Here is a 20,898-nt window from a genome sequence, read left to right as displayed (position 1 = left end):
CTACGAGCTTGGGAAGTTGCTGTATGTACATGAATATTAAAGTGGTGGGGCCTTTATAAATTGGGGGGAAAACATTTACCACAAGCAAGGAAGGCCTCAATTTCATTACAGAGGACACCAAATTTTATTCATCTTTCAAAAACGGAGGGAGAATTTTAAAAGAGCCTTTTTCTGTGGATGATATTGTGTCAATATATCTAACCTTGCCTGGACACTATCAAACTTTTACCAAAATGAGATAAGAATGACTGCACAGAGTATTTAAGTTTCGTAAAGAAAATTAGTTTTACCGTTAAACTTTGTTCTAATTCTTCAGTACAGCTGGAATTAAAATCGTTGTGTGTTTGTGACAGATTGATTTAATTTTTCTACTTTGGGGATGTTTTAAGTAACAGTTTCATTGCATTGAAAGTTCTAAATTAGGTATACATTGAAGTGCCTGTATTTCACCACTCTAATAATGCTCTCTTTATAGTTTTCATGATGCTTTGACTGTATCAAAGTGTTATGACCAGTGGATGCAGAGATGTATTGTTATTACTTGCAATTTTAATTGCCTTTCAGTTAGATATGATATGGATATATGATATGGATAACATTATTACCTAGCATTAATAATAAAGTCATTGCTGAATAGGACTCTCAGTATTGTTTTGCCCTGGTTAAATTTTTATTTCCATTCAGCAATAATTGGATAATATTGTCGATATTAATTCTAAATGAAACCTGTTTGCTACAGATTCTTCTGGCATGTATTTATTAGTATTATTTTTTTTTTCTTTTCAGTGCTACAAGGGTCTCATACCGCTATCACCTTGCCTTGAGTCCTCTCGATGGCACACTTTATATATCTGATCCAGAATCCCATCAGATTATCCGGGTTCGGAACATGGACGACTACTCTGATCCTGATCATAACTGGGAGACTGCGGTCGGATCGGGAGAGAGATGCCTGCCTGGTGATGAGGCCCATTGCGGCGATGGAGCTCTGGCGAGGGATGCAAAGTTAGCGTATCCTAAAGGTAAAAATTGGATCGTATACTCTTTCTATCTTATTAAGTTCAATGTGAAATGGTACGCCAGTCTTGAAATGCTACATAATATGTTTAGTATTTGAGTACACACGTTCATTTCAAAATGGCGCATTACACGTGCAAGTGGCAGCATGCTGACCAACATGTTTGGCATGAATATTTTATCAATAAATCAGCAAAACTTGGGCAGATACAACTGTATTTTGTTGCAACTAAATCTACATAAATTACACAGGCCTGCAAAATTGAAGTTGTTGAAAAATACAAGAGACGTGTACGCTGAGTTTTATGTTATTGGGTGTGCTGATTACGAAAATGACCTCCATTTTTTTCCATCACATCAGGATTTTTTGTAAAATCGATATAGATATTTTTGCTAAAATCCTATGTAAAAAGGAATTTTCGCTAACAATTTTGCATGAACTATCTGGCAAGAGTGGTTTTGATCCATTTAAATGTATGTAAAATCGATGCTTGGTGATGCAAATTGATTTATTAGCAATTGAATTTATTTTGTATAGGTTTAAATGGAAGAAAACCACTGTTGCCAGATCGCATGAGACACCTCTGGTCGAGAGAAAAACACAAAGTTCCCTTGCGTTTACACTTTTAACATCCCATTATGGTGAAGTTTCTAGAAAAAAAGCACCAACGTATTATGTTCATTTGTGTTTATTAAGGTAACGTACATAAAATAGATGATTGACCATGAGGAGCAATGTATGTGTACATGAACGTTTGACACAAATTGTAAACTGAACAAACAACAAAACCGAACACAAACAAAGTTTATATTAAGTACGTACCCTTTTGCCTTTGAAACTTCTTTTTGACGTTCTTCTTTTATGTGCAATCTCAGGCCTCTCTCGTGTTAACATCCAACAGTAGTCGGCTAACATGTTCTTGTCCCATTGTCCTTGATATTTGCACTCCATATCTTTAATATCTTGGTGGAACGTTTCACCCTGTTCTTCGCTGACTGCTCCTAAATTTTCGGGGAAATAGTCCACATGTGAGTGAAGGAAATGTAGTTTGACACTCATGGAGCAACCCAACGCTTGAAATTTGTCCAACATATTCATAACAAGTGCTTTATAGTCAGGATCCTTGTAATTCTCCAGAAATTTACTGACCACATCTTTGAAGGCAACCCAAGCTTCTTTCTCTGTTGTTGTCATGCTAGTCTCAAAGTCTTTATCCTTCATGAGCTTGCGGATATCTGGACCAACAAAGATTCTCTCTGTCAACTTGGTTGCAGATAAACCTGGAAACATTTTGCACAGGTATTTGAAACAATCGCCATCTTTTGGAATAGCCTTGACAAATTGCTTCATTACACTTAATTTGATATGCAACGGGGGTAACAATACTTTTTTGGGTCAACTAAGCTGTTCCGAATCACATTCTTGGTGCCTAGTTCAAGATTTTGTCTTTTAGCCCATTCTTTCTTGACCCAATGTTGAGTCTTTGCACGGCTGTCCCACTCACAAATGAAACATGGGCACTTTGTATATCCGTCTTGTTGACCAAGAAGCATGGAGATAACTTTCAAATCACCGCAAATGGTCCAACCGTGGTCGGCATATTTTATGTTGTTGAGGACGAGAGCCAGGTTTTCATAGCGTTCTTGTAAATGTACCGAGTGTGCAACTGGTACAGATGCATACTGGCTTCCGTGATGAAGAAGGACAGCTTTCAGGCTCCTTGTCGATGAATCTATAAACAGCCTCCATTCATCTTTATCGTAGGTGATATTAAATTTGCTCATCAATCCGGGAACGTCAGAACAATAGACCAGGTTCTCCGCTTTCTCAAAGTACTGAACAAAGTCCTTTCCTCGATTCCTGTACCAATAAAACGTGGTTCCTTTGGCCAATAAATGTTTTTCTTTCAATCTGGATCCCAACAATTCAGCTGCCTCTTTCGAAAGACCCAGATCTCTAGTCAGATCATTAAGTTCAACCTGAGAGAAGGGCTGAGGTGAATCGCCTCCAGAGGGCTTATATTCGGTATCGGAGCCTTGGCCATCTGGATGTTCCGAGTCTGAAGACTCTGAAGAGATGACTGGTAATTCAGTTGGAGGCAAAGGCACTGGCACATCAGGTCCATGAGGAACGGGGCGTATGGCCGATAGAATGTTCTCAGGATAAGAGGTTAGCTTGTGATTTTTTCGGTTATACCCACGGACATGGCAGGCACAAAAGTAACAATCATCACAGTGGTTTCTCGGCTCCCTCCATATCATAGGAATTCCAAAGCGTAAAGCAGTCTTCTTTCCGTTGAGTCATAAGCGTAGATCATTGAGTCACTGCACACACACTTTATGAGGAGCCCACGATTTGTCCTGGTCTCCGAGTTTCATGCCAAAATACGCAAGATAAAGTCTTCTTACATAGTTTGTAATGTTCAGGCAGGGAGGAAAACTATTCCACGCCGAAACAACATATTTATGGTAAATGTTAATACAAATCCACGTACAATTAAATTTTTCAAGAAAACTTGACGTGATAGACATATTTCTTTATTTTTTTCGAACTCAGCACGACAAAATACATAAAGTTCACCTATCACTTCCCTTGTATTTTTTTCATCGCAGGCCTGTGTTATCAGTGTGCACCTTTGTAATTTTTTTACCAAAAAAATTAAATGGGATAATTTGATCTACTTCCATATACCTTCCCCATCCCTTCACTTTAAAAATACAAACAAATAAATAAAATGCGTACAGATACATTTACATATATACGTACATACACATATTTCAAACTGAGCAGCTCTGTGCCACTCACATATGTATTTGCAGTGTTAAACGCAGCCAATTTGTTGTTATGAAAAATAGTCACATATAGTTTAGTTCCAGTGTACATGGAAAAGACATGTATGATATCGTCACACGAACGAAACCATGAATGTGTATGTAAAAACTTTTTTTTTTGTCCTGGAAGCTTAAATATTAAAATTATGGATGAGACATTAATATGTACTCTATTGGTAGAGGCATGCATATTTCGTTTTTGATGAAAACACGAAATTTGAAATAACACATTGCAATGTTAATTTTTCATGTTTCTGTATGGTGTGAGGTGCATTTTCCTACCATGCTTGTCAAAATCATGAGAAATGAACTGCAAAATGCGAAATAGACTCTTAAACACAAAATTTAGAGTTTATTTACCAATGCGACACTTTATGAAGTCAGAATTATCCTGTGTGTTATGCAATTCACGGAAAATTGATTAATTCTGCTGTAAATATTTGAGAAGGAAAAATGGACCCAGGGACGGCGACAGGGGTGGGCACGGGTGGGCAAGTGCCCACCCAAAAATGTCTGTGCCCACCCAATTGCCCACCCAATCAAATTTAATAAGTACATATACTTGGGGATATATGAATGATTCAATAAATAAGTGTATTCTGTTGTTCATAACATGTATATATTATACTTGTGAATATTATCTATGCTAGAAATGTTCACATATTATCAACCCATAAAAAGCCAATTTTGTCATTAGAAAGTAAAAGTTATTACTAGCTATTGAAACAAAAACTGTGATCAAATGAATACTTCCATGATTAAAAGCAGCTAGTAGGCTTAGGAGGATCAATATTATGCAGGGTATGATCAAGATTAGATCAGAATTTAGGTTGAACTTGAGGACTGCAGCTCCGGGCCTCCACATACGTATATAAATCCCGGCCTGGGTACGGTTAAAATAATCACCAAATAAACAAATAAAAACATCATCTTAGCGTTACTTCCTCAAACATAATAAATTATTTCGATTCTTTAATTATTATTAGAATAATTTATTCAAAAAGACTTAGATGGCAGGCCATGTGACGCGAATGGCAGAGGAGAGAATAGTTTACGGGATTCTTGTTGGGAAACCTGATGGTAAGAGACCAATAGGAAGGCCAAGACGAGGATGGAGGGATGACGTTGAGATGGACCTAAAAGAAATAGGTAAGGGTGGGAAAGATTGGATTGATCTTGCTCCGGATAGGGACAGATGGAAGGCTTGTGTTGCTGCAGCCATAAACCTTCGGGTTTAAGTATGGTAGAGAGTATAATATAGATTTAATTAGCTCTGGATTGAAATTCCAGAAGTGTCCCATTTTCATTTCATTACAATTGTCATCTTCAAATATCAATATGGTATGCGAAATATCGACTTTATATTTGTTCTACTAATAAGAAGGAATCACAATAATCACTACAATACTGAAGTGAATAAATTTTAATAAACCAGTTATGTATTGAAAAAGCTACAGAATTATTCAATTGCTTATGGGTGGCTTATCCTATTTAGAAATCCTCCTTCCACACATAAATTTTGCCACATGGATCAGCCAAAAATATCAACAGAATCTGTAGATGCAGCTGAAGTAAAAAAAAAAAAGTTATGTCACGAAGTATATAGAAGACGTTTTCGTTAGTTTGTTTTTAAGCCCACTTTTATGCTCAGATAGGCTAATCAGGACTAAACCTAAAGTTTAACGTGTAGTCTGAACCAGTGTGCATTGTGCTTCCACCAGAAGAGGGGAGAGTCGAACACAGGACCTCTTCATTATAATGCGACAGCGTTATGTCATTCGGGAAATATATACAGAAAGAACTCGCACCAAACGTGTCATTTTATCACCACAGAAGATGCGTCCATTTTAAGAGGGTGGTTGCCTGAGACAAATATTTGAGACTTTCGGAAAACAACGTCATTGTTCACGGAATTAGCTGCCTTGATCCACTAATGAAACTCTGTGCAATTGAAACTACCACCTCAACTTTCTAAGAGCTATGAACTAATGGAAGTTCATTTTTGGAAGAGTAAGTTGTGTTTGATTTGTTTTATTTAAAGCCATTTTTCTGCTAATTTTGATAATGACGACGATAAGGTTCAATGGTGATAAGATGAAAGTAACGAAGGGGCGAAAACAAACAGACGCTGACACTCAAAATACAAACCCTCATAAATTATTACTTTGACAGTGGTTCCTGGCGCCAGGGAAACCATACGTGTATTGCTTCTCCCGCATTAGTAACATGACAGTTCAGAAAACGAATAGCAACTTAGCTAATAATCTCTTCAATTCTGTACAGATTTTTCAATCTTACTTGTTTATTACTTTGGCCTCCCCGATGGTGTACTGGTAGCGTCGTCGCCTTATAATCAAAGGGTCCCGGGTTCGATACCCAGTGGAAGCACATGGCACAGTGATCAAAATTGATATTTGTATTACCAATCTTTATCAAGTTCAAATCCAGATCATTTTGTGCTTGGTGTTGATACAGTTGTTGCAGTGGTTCAGATCTCACTTTAAACCGTAGGTCCAGTCCCGATTAGCCTTACTCTGCATAAAGAGGACTTAAAACTCAAACCAAACCAAATTTTTTATTACTTGTGAGTGCTATTTTGTCAAAATAGTCTTTCATTAGCCTAGGAATACTTCATGGACAATGAACAAAGAATTGGTTTTCCGTGTTTAAATCATTCCTAATAAGACGTGCATGTTAATCCAAACATTCAGTGGCGGCGATTAGGAGGAGCGGGAAGTGGGGGATGCAGTTCCCCCACCACATTTTGCCACCTTTTGCCCCCGCACTATGGCCTCTTTATGCTAAGCCTTTTCTACGAAGAAAAAGTATATTGTCCTTGCCCCTCAAACGTTGGCACCCAATCGCCACTACTACAAACATTCAGATAGATTTGTCAGTTGTAAAAATTTTATAAGCTAAAAAAAGTTACCCCCAAGGAGTAAGAAAACTCTTTCAGTCAAAAACTCATACGATGAAAATACTATGCTCAGGAACATGCATTTAAATTATGAGAAACTGCACGATTGTCTACCATCGCACTTTCTATCACTGCCGTCGAATACATAAAATCAAGTATGTGCCTTGTATTTGCAGCACAAGCTTAAACCTAATTCACATTTATTTCACTGTATTAACATGCACGAAAGAATGTGATTAGAATGTATTGAAATAATTGTGTCCATCAGAGACAAAGCGAAGGGAAATGGAACAAGATGCCAGAAAAGATTAGAAAAGAATAAAGAGGAAAACAAGAAAAGGAAAGGGAAAAGAAGTAAGAGGAAAATGGGGAGTGTAAGAGAGAGGGGGATACATACATCTTACATACACATATATACTATATATTGTCTCATGTTTATACTGCCCACCCTAATCTATTAATATGGAGCTTCTGCCCACCTGGTCTAAAATTTCTAGCGCCACCCCTGAATGGACCCCTTTAAACAGGAATAATCTTAATATTCTGGCAACAACATAAATGTGCACAGTAGAAAATTCTACTGTTTCAAATGTCTTCTACTGTGTACTGTGAAATGAACTGAAATCCTATTGTGGATCTACTATACAGCTACTGTACTGTGCAGTAGAGCTAGTGTACTGAAAAAACAATGTGAATAATAATGCATAATACTTGCTTCAATATATTATAAAATCATTATTGACTCCAAGAATAGAGAAATTAATTCTTGACACCATATTTTCAGTGATTTTGAAGTGCATTGGAAAAACAGTACATCAACTGAATTTCTACTGTTTTTCTAATGAATACTACTCAAGTCAGATATATCTTAATGAATAAGTTACTACAATTCTTTCTTAAGAAATAACTCAACCTTAAAGCAGCTAGTTGTTTGAATACATTATCATATCAGTTGATTTTTTTGTCAGCATGGAATTTCCATGGTTATTATTATATCTGCATAATCCAATTGCAGAAAGGAGTCATCTTTTGATCAACATAGTCAACATTGTTTGCTTGTTTTGGTTTTTCAAGCATTTAGGGTCAGGTCTTCGTTTAAACTTATTTCTTGCTGTTTTCGTGTGAATATATGAAGAACAATATGTCAATTAATGTATAAAACAATATATTCTTTAGGGCCTCCCCGATGTCGCAGTGGTTGCGTCGCTGCCTTGTAATCAAGGGGTCCCGGGTTCGATACCTGGTGGAGGCACAAGTGGTTCGGATTCCACTTTAAACTGTAGGTGCAGTCCCGATTAGCCTTACTGTGCATAAAGTGGACTTAAAACACCAAATCAATCAATCAATCAATATATTCTTCAATTTTATAAAAGTGTGTTAACCACAATGAAGCTACACACTTAAACATGTGTTCACAACACTTGATTTTTTTGTTGTGTGAACGCATTACTAACTAGCAAGTTCTACATGCTTTACCGTACATTATTTTAGTTGTTTATACAATGTTTTCATTACATTCAGTTGTATTGAAAAGAAATTTTTCATTACTGACAATAGTACTGTTTTCATACATCAATATGCTGAACCCAATAAAAGATGTTGGTTGTATATTTATGTTACTGAAAACATTAAGAGTACAGTTAAGCTACTTAAGATAGGAAACAGTTGGACTACCAAAAACAGTAGAAAACATTAGCAGTACAGTTCAGCTACTGAAAACAGTAGACACAGTTGGGAAACTAAAGACAGTAGAAAACATTAGCAGTACAGTTCAGCCACTGAAAACAGTAGACACAGTTGGGCTACAAAAACAGTAGAAAACATTATCAGTACAGTTCGTCTAATGAAAACAGTAGACACAGTTGGGCTAACAAAAACAGTAGAAGACAGTAGCATTACAGTTCAGCTACTGAAAACAATAGATGTTTCAAAACACCTATTGATCTACTGAACACAGAAGACATAATTTTCAGTAGGGATGTTTATTTTGTGTAGTAAGTGCAGTTTTTAAATCACATTTGGAATTATATTCACATTTTTGAAAACCAAAATGTCATTTTATATACCCACTTTTTCACCACTATAACAGCGAAATTTTATTTTATTTACCGCTTTTGAACCCGAAATTGACTGTTTTTGTACCAAAATTTTGCTTTTTTATTTATCAAAAATAAGCATCTCTATCTATCGGTATTGGCCGATGTAGGCATATTGGTGTATTGGTTTATCAGTAAAATTACCGATAACTTTACCGATCCAATATATCTATAAATATCTTATAATTTAGTGAAACACTCTGCCATTTTGTTATAATTTTTATTGGTCATCTCCATGTCCTACTTTTTAAAACAGCAAATGTCTAAACTTGTTTTGCACTGCAGTCACCTCGAAACGCGTTTATTAAGGAGGTCAATGATCCATTCAGGTTCTTCAAGGACCATTTGGAATTTTATATCGGATTGGTAGAATATTGGTATCGGTAAATTTTTACGTCTGTACTTGATCAGTATCTGCCAAAATTTCATATCGGCCCATCCCTAATTAAAATGCTTTTATCAGAAAAGTAAGATTTAGCACATTCATGGTTTTGGCATTGGTGTTACGATATTATATTGTATATTAAACTTATTATGAGTGCATCAGTAACCTTCATGTTCAGTAACAGAGAAATGCAATAAAACAGCACAAGTCAGCTAATTTAAGCAACAGATGACTTGACAGAATTGACCTCCTTATGAAGATAAAAAGTGAAACATAAATGAAACTAAAATTACTGAGACAGATGAACATTCTGGCTAGAGTTTCAAGTATCAGAGCCTCAACCTGTAAGAATGTAGTGTCTAGGATGCACTGTGTGGAAGATGCGTTGACATGTGGGACACCTGAATCCTTATACTCCTGGAATAGACATTAAAACTTACACAGAGACCTAAATTGTCAGGCCTAGGTTGACTTGAAAGCTAAGTGGTGTAACAAAGGACCTAGATTTGATCTGTAGTTCACCTTTTATTTTTTACATTAATTTTTTAATAGGCAAATATGTATTTCTGTTGCTTGAAGCAGCATCAAAATTAATGTAGGTGGGTAGAAGATAAAGTAAAATATATGTAATTATTTGCATTTCTTTCACTTGTCTTCCTGCATGTTTTTGTACATATAACAAAAAGTAAGCTGATGTAATCATTGTTCATTTTGAGGAACTTATACATTCCTTTTTACAGGAGTGGCAGTATCCTCAGACAATGTAGTGTATTTTGCTGATGGTACCAACATCCGGATGGTTGATAGAGATGGGATAGTCACGACAGTAATAGGAAACCATATGCATAAGGCACACTGGAAGCCCATACCTTGCGAAGGAACTCTAAATGTGGAGGAGGTAAGCATTTTATGCTAATATTCAAAATTGTCTTGTCTGTTTTGGTTGTTTATCCACATGCAACATACATTTATTGTTTCTGTAGACCTATATGTACCTTATGAATGTACTCAAAATATGCTGTGAACAAGTTATGTATTTTATATGTGTACAAAGCATGGCTTTAATTTTTATTATTTACATATGAAGAATATTTTGAATGATGTTGCATACTTTCATTAACAAATTTACTCATAGTAATTATGACTGTATGGTGTATAATGTGTCGCATGTACCTATGTACATAATTGGTGCTTCTTTTTGTGGGTACTTAATGGTATGCCGTACCATTTTCTTTCAGTTTAAAAATCAATTAATCATTTGTGTTAATGAAAGAAATAAAATGCATATGTGCAAAGGTACACCCATAAGTGAATATAGCACGTTATTATTTACTAGCTTTGTCCCTTCCACTCTTGACTTCATGTTTATTTGTTGCCTCTTACCATTTTCCAAATAATTGCTTTTTATTATTTGACTGACAAAATTTGTCACATTCTTTTCCTTCATACCAATTGACATACATACTTAATGTGTGTAAAATATTTGTATTCACTCATCTGACCAAGTCTTTTGTCAAGAGCAAGAATATAATTTTTTCAAGAAAGACATTTTTACATTCTGTTCAATATAAAATTCCAGTGATGATGCAGTGATTTAGTTTTTCTTTTTTATTTAAATACATGCAAATATGTAACATATTGCTCAAAAGTATCATAAAGACTACTTGATTTAAATATAAAATTCACCAATTTGCATTTTTTCCAGGTACATTTAAGATGGCCGACAGAGCTTGCCATTAACCCATTGGACAACTCGCTGCATATTATAGATGATCATATGATATTGAAGTTGACACCAGATGGTAGAGTGAAAGTCGTGGCTGGAAGACCCTTGCATTGTCCAACGCCAGCAGGTGGATACGATATAGAGCTTGCCACACATGCCACACTTGTTATGCCCCAAAGCATTGCCTTCGGTCCAAATGGAGATTTGTACGTTGCAGAGAGCGATTCCCAAAGAATCAACAGGGTTCGAGTCATCGGTACCGATGGAAAGATCTTTCACTTCGCAGGTGCAGAATCAAAGTGCAACTGTCTGGACAGAGGCTGCGATTGTTTCGACGAGGATCACTTTCTCGCTGCGACATCCAAATTCAACACCATATCTTCGATCGCCGTTACTCCCGATGGAATATTGCACATCAGCGACCAAGCAAATTACAGAATTCGATCGGTAATATCAAGCATCCCGGATGCTAACCAGTTAAGAGAGTATGAAATATTTTCAACAGGAACGCAAGAAATTTACATTTTTAATAGGTTTGGTCAGCACATCACAACAAAGAATATTCTTACGGGCGAAACAATCTATCTGTTTTCGTACAACGTTAATACCAGCAATGGAAAACTGAGTACGGTTACAGATGCTGCGGGCAACAAGGTTTTCTTGTTACGAGACTACTCTAGTCAAGTTCATTCCATTGAGAACACCAAAGGGCAGAAGTGCAGGCTCAAAATGACACGAATGAGGATGTTGCATGAATTTAGTACTCCAGACAACTACAATGTTACCTTCGATTACCATGGCTCGACTGGTTTGTTGAAGACTAAGCTTGATAGTACAGGTAGAAGCTATGTGTACAATTATGATGAATTTGGGAGACTTACATCTGCCGTTACACCAACAGGACAAGTGATAAATTTGTCGTTTGACCTGAGTATCAAAGGAGCTACAGTCAAGGTTGCACAAAATGATCGAGAACCAGTGTCCATGCTCATCAAGGGATCCACAGTGGTAACAAAGCATGGTAAGTGCTTAAAATAACCATTCCTTTTCTCTCACTACAGTTTTTAAGTATCGGAACTGTACTGCATTAGTAAACATTATATTCTTGTTTTATCATACCAGTAAGTTACTTAATGCTTTAACTGCCAGGCTGGATTTTACATTTTCTTGTGGGGGACCAGAACTAATCGGATGATGTTTGTAATTATTATGCATGCAGCCTGTCTGATACACTTCTTAGTTGCTTTCAAAACTTGACTCCCATGCCATCTGTGAGAAATCTCAGAAACCAAGACTGCATGGCCTTTCCAGGTGGCCAGGGAAACTCATATACACATTTGTTTTCAAGGTTCATAAGAACTATACGCGCTGGCTGCAAGTTGTGTGTCAATCTGATACACATGGCCTGCGACAGGGGAGAAAGATTCCCTGTGTATCAATTTGGTATTCATGGAAGTTAAAGTATTAAACTCGTTTTCAAACTGAAGCTTATTTGTTGCTGAATTTTATTCATATTTAATTAAATTTATGGGGATGTGTTTTGTAACGATGAGAATATATTTCCGAGTTCCATTGTGTATATTTAAATGCCTTAGAATGATATGTCTGTATGTATGTGTGTAAGTGACCACTCAGGAGATGATTTTCTCCAGAAGTTAATGTAGTGTCAAATGAATCCACGTCTTTGTATAGGGGTGAATTCACTATTCTTCTCTGGAATATCTTCTGCCACAAATGTGCACTGAATTAATTAATTTTCTTAGTTTTTTTTATTTTTTCTGAAAAATCTCAATCATAGAAGTTCTAGTTTAGTGAAGTTTTGTAACATAATAATAGATAGACTTTCTTTACATTTTTAAAACGAGAAGAAATTCTTAGTCTAGAATACACAGAATTATGGCTGTTTGTATCAGAGAGAATCTGTTCAGATTTAATTACCCATGCCAGACGATACTTTTCCAGAGTTTTGAACTCTTGCAGAATCAGCGAAAATGCTGCGTGGCACTTTTGCAGATTACAAACATTCCACGTAATGTTCATTATTTTAGCATTAGCATTACAGGAAAAAAATGGGTTTGTGATTAAATAATTGATATGGTATCATTCCGTTTAGAGAATATATTTCATAATTTATAAAGATTTTGAACTATGTTAAAACAGTTTCGATCTCCAAGTATTGGTGGCAATTGTAAGAGTTTTAGCTGTCAGCTAATCAGGCCTGTCACAGTCTACACCTGGGACATTATGGTGGTGTTTATTCGCCATGCCACTGGACACCCTCTCACACCCTGATAGCTTTGCTGCCTCGGTCTGGGACTGCTTATTTGGGCTTCCCCTTATTTGCAGCTTCCCCTCATATCTGAAGTGGGTTTCACTATCCACCACCTGTCCAGTAGCTTAGGCTCACACTGGAGCAGATGGATGGGGACAGGAATGAGGAGAGAAGGAATGCCGACCCAGCCAGAGGCAGAAAATGGCGAAGGATGATGATGAGGTTAAAGTGACATCAGCTCAGCACTACTCAGAATATATAATTAACAATCCATCCATAGTCATAGTCATAGTCCATAAGATTTTGTGGTATAAATAAGGCTGATCTAATACCCATACCAATTAGTGGACGAGTATTCCACTTCAATTCTAAGCAATTTTGACAGTGTTGCTTCAAATACTCAAGAATTACATCAGAATATCAAAATGCATGTTATGTAATCACAAAATACAGTTCTTTGCACAATATTGATACAAAATTAATGGAAATTTGGATTTTGCGTAACGTTGAGGATAACTAGACTGCAAAAGTGTCGCACAGCATTTTATCAAACCCCGTGAAATACCAAAATGCTGGAAAGGTATTTGCCAGTATCGGTATATAAAATTCAACTGATACGTACCAATACTAATACCACTGCTGATATTGATACATTAGCATTGGTATCGCCTGAGCTCAAGATTAAATATTGTTAATTTGGTGGCATTACCATTTGAAAATATTCTCACAGCTCTTTCACTTAACTTTTACTGTTTCTTTCAGGAAATGCAGAACACAGAACAATGCTTCTGCCAGATGGTAGCGTAGTGAGTGCCGCACCTTGGTCGCATGCCACCAGCACGGAGACTGTGCCTTACACCGTGCTCTCGGACATTGATCCTGTGATTGGAGAGAGCTTCCCCGTTCCTGCAAAACAGAAGACCGAGATCGGCGGAGACCTTGCCAATAGGTTCGAGTGGCGCTACTTCCTAAGACGGGAGGGCAAGGGGAAGAACAAGCAGGTTGTCCAAATAGGGCGGAAGCTGAGGGTGAATGGGGAGAACCTTCTCACGCTGGAGTATGACAGGGAAACTGGAACTGTTGCTGTGTTTATGGACGACAGAGTAGAACTCCTTAACATCACTTACGATCAGTTGGCGAGACCTGTTAGGTGGGGTCCCAGGTAAGTTGCTACCTTTTCCTTGTATGCTGTCATGATTGATTTTTTATTGATTTTGTTTATTGTACTTCACCTTTCTGACACTTTTGGCTAATCGAGAAGATGGGGATGAGTGGTGATATGATGAAATTGACGAAGGAACACTCACAAACAACTACCCATGCAGAGATTCACGTCGTCGCCTTGTAATCAAGGGGTCCCAGGTTCGATACCCGGTGGAGGCACAAGTGGTTCGGATCCCACTTTAAACTGTAGGTCCAGTCCCGATTAGCCTTTCTGTGCATAAAGTGGACTTAAAACAACAAATCAATCAATCAATCAAACCATGCAGAGATTTGAACTTGGGATCCCTGTCATTGTAGTACATTCTACTAACCACTCTACCACAGAGACCAGCTTGCACCCTGTTATTATAGGTGCACTTTTTCGCTTGCTCACCCTGTGTATCAGAAAATTATCACATGGTGCCCATTTTTTGTGGCCATTTCTGAAATCAGCACACCAAAATTAGTAAAGAACACCATATGTCCTTTCTGAATCGGACAAAAGAATACACAAATAATAATGAACCTAAATTGTAATAATCATGCAAGTAATAATTAGTGAAAACAGTGCTAGAAGTGGGAGCAATCAGGTGGATGTTATCCCCCCCAATTAAGAAAAAATTATGAAGCAACCCCCCCCCCCCTCTCCCCGGCTAGGATAATTTGCATAGGTATTATCTCACCCACTGCATTGTCTCCATATTGATCAATACAAGCATACCCTCGGCATTTTCCCCAGTTAGGAATTTCCACTTTGAGCACTGAGTGAAATATAACACATTAGTTCTCATATCTCTTACAATATTATTTGTAAGATGATTGTGGGTACATCAACCATTTGCAAAAATTTGACTTGAAAAGTTCTTGTATGTAGTTTTGTGAATCGCAAACAAACTAAAATATCTGAGTGAAATACAGGTAGGAAAACAATTTTGTTCAAATAAAAATTATCTGTTCAGTGTGTTTGTTTCGTGATATAGGGATAAAGAGACAATCAACTTTAGAACTGTAATTTAGTAGAGAAAGATTGAAAAAAATAAAATATGATTCAGCCTTTTCTTCATTGCCATTTTCTTTTTTGATTTATTTACTATGCTTTAGTTGTGTACAATGTACTGAAGTGTATTTGTGCAAACTAAACACAATCGAAAACATTTACATTTCTCATTGCAGTAGGAACGGAATATTCGCACCTGTGGAACTGGAATACGACCGTTTTAGTCGAGTAACAATGTGGAAGTGGGGAGACATGACTGAGAGCTATGGATTCGACAGGGCTGGAAGGCTTGATGAAATCCGTTATGGAGACGAAACTGCAATGAAATATGCATTCAAAGATATGTTTAGCAATTTGGTAAGTGTGATAAGCAGTTTTTTTGTTTTTAATTTCCGACATGTACTATTATTCATCATGTTTTTGTTCACAAACCTTGGCCCTTTTTTCATGACACTTCATAAGATTTTTAATTTAACTTCTGGAACTGCATTGGCCAGTTTATTATGTAACCTACTTCATTATCACTATGCATAATAATTAAAATATTTAAATATTTTGGTACCACAAATTATGTCCTTATAAGGCACATAAAGAATTAATAGAAATAGTGAACATTATTATGTGTGGAAGTCACATTTGGATTGTCTTTTTGCAGTATTTTTTTTTTTCACTAACCTCAATGTAATATTTTCAGGTTAAAATAAGTAAGAGAACGGCTGAGTAAAATTTCTAACCTTGTTAAAATTTGGAAAAAGTTACAAGAGTACCACATGAGGTTTTTCTTGCTAGTTCTATTGTTTATAAATTAGTATCTTCAAGTTAAAAGTAAATATGAGAAACTTCTCCTATGTTATCCACACATCTGTTAGTTGTTCTGCTAATGCTGGTATCCTATGCCACCACTGGCGTACGCAGGATTTTTTTTCGGGAGGGGCTGGAATTATGAAGGTGGATAGTACATAATTGTTTTCTAGGTGGATGGTGTACACAATAAAATATTTTGTATATTTAAAACTTTCTACTCTAAAAAATTGCAATTGGGGGTCATTTTAAAGGGGGGTTGCATTTACCATTCTGGAATTTCCAAAGTTCTTCACTGCTTTTTTAGAATTTTTTTTTTCAAAATTTCGGAGAGGCTTTAGCCCCATCAGACCCTTCTACGTATGGCAGTGTATGCCACCATGTAGTATATATGGGAGGGGGTGTAATGGCTGACCTTTTGAAAAGGTACCCAAATGTCAATAAAGGGATAACCCCTAACTAAAGCAAAGATGAGGGCAGATCTCTCAACAAGGAAAGAAAATATGTCCGTTCAAAAACTTTCTCACTCAATTTCTAAAACCTAGACTCCTTAGCAAAAACTAATACTATCTAGAAATCACCTTGTTGACATCCGGATAAAACCTCTTCAATTTAAACTATGTTATCTCCAGGGATAAAATCTCCATACTCTAGTTAAAAGCTGTGGCTATATAGGGGCACTCAGCACACATAAGGACAAATGCAAGACAATATGACACCACAGAGGATTATACTGGCTGTGGGCCCTGGTATACTCTTGGAAGCGAGATTGAATTTTGGTCACCTTCTCAAGTCACCCCAAATGTATACCTGTACAGCATATTATATTCTACATTTTACATCAAATCAACAAAAACATGGAGAAATCAGTTAATTATTGGCAATAGCATATAATTTTACGAGGTTAAATGAACAATGGCTGCTTTCTAGAGAATTTGTAATAATTTCCATGCTTGTATGTTTTCCTGTAATTATTGCACGTTGAATATCACATTATCCTGTATTCTAATGCAATTATATTTTTTCTTGCAGCCTTTGAAAGTGACAACCCCACGAGGAAGTGATTATTTTCTGCAGTACGATGAAGCTGGTGCCCTTCAGTCTCTTACCACCCCGAGGGGTCACATCCATGCCTTCTCGTTACAAACCTCTCTAGGATTTTTCAAGTATCAGTACTTCTCCCCTATGAACAGACACCCCTATGAGATCCTGTACAATGACGACAGCCAGATCTTGGCCAAAGTGTATCCACATCAGTCGGGAAAAGTTGTCTATATTTACAACCAAAATGGGCAGTTGGAAACCATTCTAGCAGGACTTTCTTCCGTTCACTACACATATCAAGACAACACAGGGTTGGTGAAGGAAATCGATATGAGGGAACCAAATTTCGAAATGAAGCAGGAGTTCAGATACCATGCTGGTTTGATGAAGGAAGAGAAGTTGAAATTTGGCAGCAAAACTGGTTTGGACAACACTCATTTCAAGTACCAATACGATGGCAATGCTAGGATATCCGGAATTGATGTCGAGGTCAACGGAAAAGATTTGCAAACTCTACGGGTTAAATATAATCAAAATTTGGGTATTTTGGAAAGTGTTAGTGACCTTCGCATTTACAGAAACACTTTCAACAGATCAGTGTTGCAGGATACGAGTAAACAGTTTTTCACGATCACAGATTATGATAGACATGGTAGGATAAAGTCGGTGTTAATGAATATAAAAGCATTCGATGTATTTAGAATGGAACTTGAGTACGATAAGCGCAATAGAATTAAGAACCAAAAATTTATGATGGGTAGAACATCGGTTATGGATCGAATCACATATAATTCGGATGGACATGTATTGGAAGTTGTCGGAAGTGGAAATTGGAAGTATGTATATGATGAAAATGGAAACGTGATAGGAGTTATTGAACAAGGAGAGAAAATATCGTTAGGTTACGATAGTGGAGACAGAGTTGTTCAGTACGGTGATGTTGAGTTCAATAGTTACGACGGAAGGGGTTTTGTGGTCCGCCGAGGTGAACAGAAGTACCAATACAATTCCAAAGGACAGCTTGTGCATGCATTCGAAAAACAGAAGTTCCAAGCATGGTATTTTTACGACGACAAGGATCGCCTCATCTCATGGCATGACGATCATGGAAACGTTACACAGTACCTCTATGCAAATCCAAGTATTCCGGATTACGTATCACACATTCACTTCCCGAAGCTCAGCAAGACTTACAGGTTGCTGTATGATGAAAGGAAAATGTTAGTGTCTGTCGAAACGGGAGAGAAGAGATATTATGTGGCAACGGATCAAAATGGATCCCCGCTGGCTATTTTCGACACTGCTGGTGCTGTCATTAAAGAAATACACAGGACTCCATTCGGGAAAGTTGTGAAGGACACAAATCCAAGCTTTTATCTTCCTATTGACTTCCATGGAGGGCTGTTGGATGCTACAACCGGGCTCATCCACTTGGAGAAGAGGCTCTACGACCCCGTCGTTGGACAGTGGATGACGCCTGCGTGGGAGGAGCTTGCAAACAAGTTAACAACTCCCACAGATGTCTTCATCTACAGGTTCCATAACAATGATCCCATAAACCAAAGGCTCAACATTTCATATATGACAGGTAATTGCAATGTTGCTTCATAATACCATACATAGTTGCAGTAGGCACTCGTTCATATGTACATTTTTGTTTACATATTCGTTTATTATTTTTTTATTTACAAATGTTCAGGGTAAAAGAAACTCATGACTGTTGGGTGATAATCCTGAAATTTTTATGTTTTAATTTGTAGCACTAGGTAAAGGTAAGGTAAGGTTCACTTTGCCACCAGCACATATAGGCAATGCTCCACACATTCTCGATGTCAGCCATTTTTGGAAGTGATACGATCAGCACCACTCTCTGGTTGCTTTTACCAACCAGGGTTGTCCCCAGGTACTCATTTCTTTGAAGCTTTGGAACCTCAGAGCTGCTTATAAATTCTAACCTTAGAACAGCCACCCCAGGATTTGAACCCAGTTTTCCCACATGATAGTCCGATACCCTACCGACTAGAGCACCACAGCTCCAATTTGTAGCACAAACCCAGCTAAAATACACTCTTACACAAATATAATAATTCCATGTAACTTTTGAAAAAAAGGATCTCCATGCATAGTGAAATGTTTATTCCTGTTGCCTTTGATGCAAATGGTCCTGGGATTGATTCCTGGTGGGAGCTCCCAAAATTTCAGCATTATGAGGACAGTTGGGGAGCTATTTTCACTGTTTTTGTTCTTTTGTCCATTTCATGTAAATAATGAGTGAAGTAGAAAATGGGCATTAAGTAGAAATAGAAATATTCTGAAATATGTATTGAAGCGTTCTTGGTGGCCAGTGATGGAAGAGATTTTTCCCAGGGTATCAGTCAAAACATTCTGGAGAAGATTGTAAGCTTCTGAGAGCTAATGCCACTATCATCGTCACCTGATACTTGTAGAAAATCTCTTCAATTGTTTAAGTTTAGGTAATTTCTAGGCTGAAAATGAAAATCTTGTTAAATTCTGATTATAATCACAGAAATTAATGTGAACGCAGTTTGGAGCAAAGTTTGGAGACACTTATGGTATGGACAGAAATACTGAGAGTGCAAAGTGGTATCATACCACACGTAACAAGGTAATGTGTAAAACAGAAAGCATGTAAAGAGAGCAATATTATAATGGAGTAATTTCATCTAACAAGTTAATAATATCTGGTTGCTTCTTCAAGGATATAATCTGATTCCCTCAATTGTTAATTCTGTTGTTGTTTTTTTTTAACCTGCAGATTTCCTAAACCTTCATTTACCTACCTACTACTTACTCCACACTACAACTCTGGTAACACTGTTAAGCCTTGTTTCCATGTAACGTAACGTAAAAAAAACAACAGAATTTTCACAATTGAGGAAATCAGATTATATCCTTGAAGAAGCAACCAGATATTATTAACTTGTTAAATGAAATTACTAATTGTTGTGAAGTTTCGTCTGAAGAAGGCCCTGTTAGAGGGTGGAAACATTACATTTTTATGTATATTTTTATACTGCCTTGGTCAGCATTTTAATGTTTTACAGCTCTGGGTGCACCTTTGAATTATACAATAATCAGTTTCCACCTTCATCTCTCTCTTGTCTTCTCAGTCCATTCTTTCACACTTGTTATCCAGCCTTTTTGCTTAGATGAATATACATTTGCTCTCAATGTCCTTTTAAGTTCTGCAGTTGTATTCATTATTTTAATAGCTTTGCAACCATGTTTTTCCCCTAAAAGATTATTGAGATGGTTTGAAAATACAATAATGCAAATGTTATATATTGGCTCCATCTAAATTTCTAATCGTGGAGTTCGAGAATCCTTCGATTTTAAATGAAGATGTTCAGGAATACTACATTTTGTAAATAATATTTGTATTCCATAATATTGTGAGCATATTACGACATTTCTAATTTGAGGTGTACACTAATGTTTTGTTCTGAAATTAGCATTTATATACTGCAATTTGTAATATATTTACTAAAACAATAAAATGCTAATAAATTATATTGGAAATTAGTAACTAATAATAGAGTTTCTGATGTATTTTGGTCATGAGAGAAACGAAAGTGAGAAAGGGAGGG

The 20,898-nt window shown here is 36.8% G+C and overlaps 1 protein-coding gene across 2 annotated transcripts in view; it reads left to right on the top strand.

Moving 5' to 3' along the window:
* Positions 1–20,898, top strand: part of LOC145993741 (teneurin-m-like) — a 540,838-nt gene that overhangs the window by 516,583 nt on the left and 3,357 nt on the right. For both annotated transcript variants that reach the window (XM_083129491.1, XM_083129492.1), the window contains 6 exons: positions 787–1,022; positions 9,988–10,145; positions 10,953–11,994; positions 14,008–14,407; positions 15,622–15,802; positions 17,279–18,878. In XM_083129491.1, coding sequence (XP_082985617.1) covers positions 787–1,022; positions 9,988–10,145; positions 10,953–11,994; positions 14,008–14,407; positions 15,622–15,802; positions 17,279–18,878 — 3,617 coding nt within the window. The remainder of the gene's footprint in view (positions 1–786; positions 1,023–9,987; positions 10,146–10,952; positions 11,995–14,007; positions 14,408–15,621; positions 15,803–17,278; positions 18,879–20,898) is intronic.

Source organism: Lepisma saccharinum, chromosome 10, assembly GCF_977018435.1.
Source record: "Lepisma saccharinum chromosome 10, izLepSacc3.1, whole genome shotgun sequence".
NCBI lineage: Eukaryota > Metazoa > Arthropoda > Insecta > Zygentoma > Lepismatidae > Lepisma > Lepisma saccharinum.
The sequence above is the reverse complement of the archived record's forward strand: the minus strand, read 5'-3'. Positions and strand labels throughout refer to the sequence as shown.